The sequence below is a fragment of the Cydia splendana genome, chromosome 6, assembly GCF_910591565.1.
Source record: "Cydia splendana chromosome 6, ilCydSple1.2, whole genome shotgun sequence".
NCBI classification, from domain to species: domain Eukaryota; kingdom Metazoa; phylum Arthropoda; class Insecta; order Lepidoptera; family Tortricidae; genus Cydia; species Cydia splendana.
In genome coordinates, this window is record NC_085965.1 from 7,673,514 (window position 1) to 7,681,134 (window position 7,621).

Below are 7,621 nucleotides of genomic sequence, written 5' to 3' on the forward strand. Positions count from 1 at the left end.
GCCAAGGAGCTCAAAAATATCTAAACGTGCACTTCAACGTCAACGTCAGATCTTTGTGACACTGGGCGTTTGGATATATCCAAACGCCCAGTTATCAGATGGTCGCCGTAGGTAGGTACTTATATAATTTTACACACATAAACACTGAACTGTAATAAATGAGTAGGTAGGTACCCTAAAGTTAGCCATAAAGAACATCGATTTAATTATTACTATGGAATGGAAGGTAGAGGTAAGGAAAACAATCTCCATGTATCAAAATGTGTCCGGCAAAAAAACTTAAATAGGTGGCGCCACAATACCTAGAATATTTGATAAAAAAAATGTCAAAACATTGACAACGCACTTCACTCCGTCTATAAAGCCTAGGTTCTTAGCTACTCTAGCGCTACTGTGGAGAGTTTTGGAACTGTTATTTATAGCTGACGGCTGGACACTGTTGCATTATTTTATCGACATCGACATAAAGTAAGTTTCGCTTGTCCTCGCACTTTTTAAACGTCAAATCAAATTGCACCCGTCAAACCGAGATATGTAATGTCAGTGTCAAGATCTGTAGATACCTCTATTAATTAATTGATAACTGATCAATTAATTTGGTGACTGATTAGCGATTATCTACCGATCTTAGCAATCATAGGAGCTATTCCGTCCACGAGCGTATATTTCTATGATTTTCAATCGTAGGAGACAAAAACCATTTGCTTTTGATTGCTGAAACTAAAAGCAATCGCTGCTTTGTCCAAGAAAATATTAATGTTGTTCGTTGTTCGAGAAAAACGCTAGGACTCCCAAGACGCAATTAAACAACATGACTGCTAAACCAAAAGCTGATCAAATTTGCTACAAGTTTAATTTAGTCAAGTTTTTCCCCTTTCCTCTAAGTCTGTAAAAGGCAACACAGTTGGCGTTTCTACACTTTGTCGAAAGCGGCAACAATATTGACCCTATCGTTTCTCTCCTTCACTTTCGAGACTAAGTTTTTTCTCGAAGTCTGAAAGATACACACGGTTACAATGGCGTCAATGGCGAATAATGGTTTTATTGTTTTAACCATCTTACTTACCATCACCTTTGTTTCTCATTGTTTTAATCGTGAATAAATTAAACGAAAATTACTACTTGCTTTTGCAATAAGTTGCGGCTTCGAGTCCCTTCTAAAGAGGGAGTCCGCTTATTATTTTGTACCCCATGCGTTTGAGACTACTGGGTGTTGGGGGTCGGAGGCAATGCCTGTATTAGGGAAGTGGGACGTCGAATTAGGGAGAGGGGGTCCATTTAACGTGGCAACACGGCTAGTGTGATGGGTACCTTTGCGCCAGGGACAACTTGGGTGGGAGGCTTTATTCTTAAGTTATTATTGAAAATTTTGTATTGACATTTATTGAATAAAGAAACAAGATATTACAGGACTAGATAATTGAATTAGTTATAATTATGTATAAGTTTTGATAAAGTTGTATCAATTGGTAATTTCTTTCCATTCATTCATCTCGGGTTATTCCTAAATCACAATAAACTCTTAAACTAAGTTGTCATACGATTCTTGAAATTCAGCAACCATTAAAATGTGGGAGAATTTTAACCAACGGTGAAAATTATTTTAACGGCATTAATTTTAAGTTCTTCATGTAGAAACATAGTAAAATAAAACAAATCTAATGTATTAAATTAAACTTTATTTATCTATACAAGACAAACGTTTGAAAAACTAATTCACAGTTACACATTAATTACCAAGCATGAAAAGTTTGGAAAACACTGCGACTGCTGACACTGAGCGAGAAGGAAATAACAATTAACACGCGTTCGACAAGGATGACGGTCAGGGCATGAAGTTATCTAGATCCGAATTGTCAAATGTGACAGCGCTATCCTGTGTTGCCAGTAATGTAAACAGAATTACCCGAACGTCTGAAATTTCTTTCGTGAATCGGAAGATATTGCTAACGAATAATTAAAAATGACGTGTTATTGTGAAATTTAAGATAAAATACATATAAATGAAAATTATAAAATTATAAAGAAATATTTTAACTTATTAACCATAGGTATAATGTACCCATGTAACATGTTATGTTGAAATAAAGTGGCAATGTTATTATGACGTAGGCCCGTGTCACTCTGGGAATAGAAGACCATGTTTTATTAGACCATGAGATCGCCCATGTAGGATCGCCCAAGGACACTTCTATAGGTATCAAAGGATTGATTCACCCCGCGCCGCATCCCTTCGCTTCGCGTTCGCGTGTTGTTCGCCTACGTAATACGTTGCGTTACTCTGCCATCCGATTGTGTATGAGTTAAGACTGGAGGTGTCAACTATTGAGGCGTTGTCTAGTACTGGGATATTCATCTTAACAACTAATTCCAAGATACCTCTACCAAGAAACATTATTCTCCCAGGAATCTGCCGTGACTCTTTGTTCATCATCAGCAACCTCATAATTAGCCAAATCAAACTTGTCAGCCAAGAAGGTATCTGGCTTGTACGTGCTGGCCTTCTCAGTGGAAAAGAAACTCTCTAATCTAGACACTTCGGTCGCTTTTACAGTGGTAGCTTCAGTGGTGCATTTGACGTCAGGTTCTGGTCTGCAGAAGCCGTCGAGGAAGTACCAGCCATGGGGGCACAGGAATATTTGTGGTTGGAGGCTGCTGTACTTCATGCGACAGACGTAGTAATGGTTAGCGCTGCCGGGAAGAACGCCCGTTTGGCCGATTTTGGTGCAGCTGGGTACGGGTCTCTTGTCGCATTGGCCGTCTTTCAGTGGAATCTGAAAGATATAGCAAATGCTTGGATGAGTATTAAATCGTTACAAGTAATAAGTAATTTTAAAATACTGGACCTTTTCATGCCTAAGAAACAATAGTTAAAGCGTCTGTATCGAAACTGATACAGATATAAAACTCCTGTCACATTAATGAATTATCTGGGTTTCTAATTCAATATTAGTAAATATTTAGTACCTATTCCAGATTAAATGATGACTCACGCTAGACCGGGCCGGGCCCGGGCCGAGGCGTCCGACTTGTCATTTTCTATGACGGCTGATCAGTCACGTGGTGCTTTCCATAGAAAACGAAGCGCCGGAAGCTCCAGCCCGGCCCCGGCCCGGTCTAACGTGAAATAAGCAAAGACATATACCGGACATCAATTTAGCCTTTCAAGTATGTTTGTGGTGGTCAAAACTGGTACCCTGGGTTGTGCTGTATAGAGGAGAAAAAAACATTCTCGAAATAAATGCAAGAAGGTCAGGATCCTTATATATACAGACAAGAGGTGAAGTGTCAATGCGTTGTGCAAATGTCCTTCCGTTGACTATAATAATTTAACAACATATAAATTAACTGGATAATCTAAATTAACAGTTACCTGAAATCTTAGAGCATTTAATAACTGGAGTGGCCATTAAGAGCTTACCCCTCTGCCGAAAAACCTGCACAATTGTGCAAACTTTTGTATGGACTGACATGGCTATTTTGTACGTTACGTACAAATCACGTAGAAATAGCAATACATTTGACGTCCCATCTCCCGCAAAAATCGGCAGACTGTTTCGTAAAGAAAATGACAGCGATGACATCTCCAGTTACTAAATGCTCTAAGCCTGAAATAGACGTATTGTATCGCATCGCAAGTGGCATGTCGGATTAATGCGCGGAATCTCAGGGGATTCTGAATTAGCTGCGTGTCGCTATGCAGGTAATGCGACCGCGGAATATGTCTGCTATTATTAATATAGTTCGGGTAGATTATCGATTTGTTCGGGGATATAAAGGTATCTCCCATTTCATCAACTATTCGTCTCTATAGCTCGGTTAGTTATCATTAATCTAATATTATACTTCAAGAGAGAGGTAAGCAGATGTTGTAGAACATTTCTTATATGGGGTGCGAAACTCCTGACTTCGGGCAAACTCCGTTCGGCTCAGCATTGGTCGGAGCAATTATAAGGGTTGACACAACTTGACGTCCCTTTGCGTGGCCGACCACAGATAAGATAATGGCTTGAATTTTGACAACCCTAAATAGCAGAAAGGGATAGTGCCATATATTAGAAAGGGACAGCATGATTCGACCCTGAACCGCGATCAAACTTCTGTTTTGTAGGAAGTTTCTTTTCTGTACAGTAGGTAGTACTATTATTTATTCTGTGCTTATATTATAACTGAGTAAACGTTAGTTTATCGTAGCGTCTAGGACAAATATCGGCTCAGTCACTAGGGTGGTGATATCACTAGGGCAGTCTTCAGAAAGCGAGCATCAAAAGTTTTTCTGTTATACTTTCAACCACTGAACTGACTAGGTAGATGATATTTGGTATCTGGGGCGCGGTGGTCTGCCGGTCTATTGTTAGGTCTTCAGAAGAGAATCTATAATTAAAACTTCCCTTACCGAGCACTGAGCAGTCGCCGGATTATAGCCATAGTGTCTCGGGCACAGCGCGGTGCGGTGGTCTGCTGGTCTACCAGAAGGACTGTGTTCGGGAGGCGAGCAGATGTGGAACTTTCTGCAGTCGTGGGCATCGGGAAACATGCCAATCTGTAAAAATAAAGCCAGGTATATTATGCTATTCCAACTTTATGTTTTTCTTCAAATGACTGCTTAGGCAAAAAAATATAGTTAAATTGCTTATTTAAATTGTTTTAAGTAATTGATACCTACGATAAAACGTAAACGGTGGTTACTTACCTATTTAATTTTCGCGATTCCACAGCCTAGTAGCGATAACTATGACACCAAAAGTGAGGGTATTATGGACAATTTTACTCAAAACAACGATAGCGAAATACATGGTACCTGTTCACACGAGTGTTGATATTCGCTGGTGGCAAAGTCGCATTCAGGCACGTGCTGGTCGGAGCAACCACCGAGGTGAGCGTTGCAAGTCATACCTTCCCCGCATGATTCCAACGGGACCTGTAAATCAGACAGGTAGTGTCTTTTAAATCAACTTACTTTAACATATTCTATTTAATCACTAGCGAACCGCCCGGCTTTGCACGGGTTACACAAAACCCTCAAAATCACTCTATTGATAAGAGAAAACCGCATGAAAATCCGTTAAGTAGTTTTTGACTTTATTGCGAACATACATACATTACATACACAACAATAGACATAATATAAAGTTAGTCATGAAGATCTGAACCAAGCAAATAAATTTTAAAGTAACAAGAATAATTCAAATGAATGATGTTAATACAATCTCCAAGTACGAGTACACAGACATGTGTGATATGTTATAGTGATCTATTATAGACCAGTCTGATAGATGATTTTGAAGAGTAACTCTGGACTCTGGTCGTTGGTATTCCGTAATTTCCCTGGCAATATCATTACGAGTGAGAAAGGTAAATTATTGCAGGTGAGTTTGTAAAAAAAAACCTTTAGCCATCCAACCGGCAGTATCACACACTTGATAGCCAGCGAGCAGTTCAGGCAAGCCACACCCTGCTTGCTGCAGACCCCTTCCACGTCCAGCTCGCCCTCACTCAATGAGACACCCAGGGGAACTCCCCCCATCCGGTTGCCTGAGAGCACCCCACCGACATCTAGCGAGCTAAAAGAGCACAAACCTTTAGCCATCCAACTGGCAGTATCACACACTTGATAGCCAGCGAGCAGTTCAGGCAAGCCACACCCTGTTTGCTGCAGACCCCTTCCACGTCCAGCTCGCCCTCGCTCAAGGAGACGCCCAGGGGAACTCCCCCCATCCGGTTGCCTGAGAGCACCCCACCGACATCTAGCGATCTAGAAGCCTGGAATTTTTTTTTAAACATTGTTATTGTCTTAAGGCAGAAGGTACCTCAGGCCACGCCTCCCTCTTTATATCCAGAGACAAATTTTCCCAAACTTCGTCTTAACTCCTTTCCGACGTTTCGTTGTTTGAGTCACCTACACATGCTCGAAGCCACGGTTTCCATCCGACGGTTTCCAACCGAAAGCGATAGTTGCATTAGTCGCTTCTCTCATAAATTCACTATTACTTTAGAAAAATTACCTAACGTTAAATGAAAACTATTCAGACACTGACAACGGCTATGTTACGGCGGGAATTTCCCTGACCTCGTAAGGGCCAACCCACAATTACACGATACGTCGTGTCGTTGTTGAACTCATGTTGATGAAATAAGTACCCAAGAAACTTGGCAGCGCCAAAGTCAAGCACTGCCACTGACAACGTCATATTTTCGTTGTAATTTGACGTGTATGGTGTCATTTGCACGTGACCACTCAACCGCATACCAAGTCGTTGCACAGTTAGCTTTGACGGACCCTAACACAACTGTAATATCGACTAATACAACTATCCATTCAAAAACTATAATAACTATAACTATCCAAATTTATTACGTAACAAATATAAGAGCCTCGGTAGAAAGTACCATTTTGTACCATTTGGAGTTGAAACTCTAGGTCCATGGGATCCCAACGCGCACAAGTTGTTCGCAGAAATCGCGAAGCGTCTGGTTGACGTAACTGGGGAACCTCGCAAAACGTATCAGCATTGCGATACAGCGAGGAAATGCCGCCAGCATCTTTGGTACGCCTCAAGGGCCTATTTTAGATCTAAGCTAGTTTTTAATTTCGTTAGTAATACCACTGTATTTATCTTGTTTGTAAATAAATGATTTAAATCTATTCGTCTAATATGTTCTAATTTATTTTATAACGTTTCCGCAAAATGTTACTTACCGTAACACCAAAAACAAGTAGCACAATTTTTAACCACATTTTCACAAATTTGCAGTTACAGACCTATCTATAAAACCGTCGTGCGTAGACTGATGATTTGGGGGCCACTGCCCCCTGACCTAATTATCTTTGTTATTCTTATGTCTGATAAAAATATTGTATGTTTTTAATTCTGTTCTCAAATAGGCGCCATTCATTTATTATGTAAGACGATTTTTGCCATTTTTTGATCCCCTTGCATAATATGTAAGAAAAAATAAGAATAGGCTGACCCCTTCCCCCCTATATTACCATATATTACGTAAGAATCTAAAGGAAAAAAATGAGTACACGTTTGGTTTGTTTTAGAGTCTATTTAAAAAATATAGATGGTCAAGCAAATCTTGTCAGTAGAAAAAGGCGCGAAATTTAATTTTTTTATGAGACGATATCCCTTCGCGCCTACATTTTTCAAATATGCGGTCTTTTTCTACTGACAAGATCTGCTTGACCAACTATAAAACATTTTTGTACCTACAAAGGTACTGGCCGCGTAGCAAAGATGCCAATCGCTTACGCTCTGTAGCGATCGAAACACAACTGTCACTGTCGCGCTAATATGGAAGAGTGATAGAGAGCCATAATGCTTTTCGCTGTCGAAGCGATAGCGATTGTAACCTTGGCTAGGCCGGCTGGAGCCTGTTTAAGCTAACTCTGCACCATGTTTAATAGCATAGAGAATGTAGAAGTATCTGGGGGCACGGCAGTGCCCCCGCCAAGTCGAGCAAAACAAAGACGCACGTATATATTATTAAAAATTAAAGATATCTTATTGATACGGTTTAACACCCCCTGGCACTGACTAAAACAACCGACTTGGTTTTACATAACATCTCAAAACTTTTTTGTAGTAGAAGAATTGCCTTGCGAGACTTGCATCTT

The 7,621-nt window shown here is 40.3% G+C and overlaps 1 protein-coding gene across 2 annotated transcripts; it reads right to left on the reverse strand.

The window, feature by feature from the left end:
* Positions 1 to 2,343: 2,343 nt before the first annotated feature.
* LOC134791311 (uncharacterized) lies at positions 2,344 to 6,783 on the reverse strand. Of its 2 annotated transcripts, XM_063762324.1 has the most exons (5): positions 6,701 to 6,783; positions 5,581 to 5,763; positions 4,802 to 4,921; positions 4,397 to 4,543; positions 2,344 to 2,774 (listed from the first exon to the last, which is right to left on the reverse strand). In XM_063762324.1, the coding sequence occupies exons 1-5, from the start codon at positions 6,737 to 6,739 to the stop codon at positions 2,382 to 2,384; spliced, it is 882 nt and encodes a 293-aa protein (XP_063618394.1). In that variant the 5' UTR covers positions 6,740 to 6,783; the 3' UTR covers positions 2,344 to 2,381. The 2 variants fall into 2 exon arrangements, with proteins under 2 accessions (XP_063618394.1, XP_063618393.1); XM_063762323.1 differs by lacking the exons at positions 5,581 to 5,763; positions 6,701 to 6,783 and adding an exon at positions 5,390 to 5,565.
* Positions 6,784 to 7,621: the final 838 nt, after the last annotated feature.

What these genes read in the sequence shown, in the direction of transcription:
- LOC134791311 (XM_063762324.1), bottom strand. Translation starts at nt 6,739, where the DNA reads ATGTGGTTAAAAATTGTGCTACTTGTTTTTGGTGTTACG. An exon ending in TACTTGTTTTTGGTGTTACG is followed by an intron (nt 5,764 to 6,700) that starts GTAAGTAACATT and finishes AAAAAATTCCAG; the next exon opens with GCTTCTAGATCGCTAGATGT. An exon ending in TGCCAGTTGGATGGCTAAAG is followed by an intron (nt 4,922 to 5,580) that starts GTTTGTGCTCTT and finishes TCTGATTTACAG; the next exon opens with GTCCCGTTGGAATCATGCGG.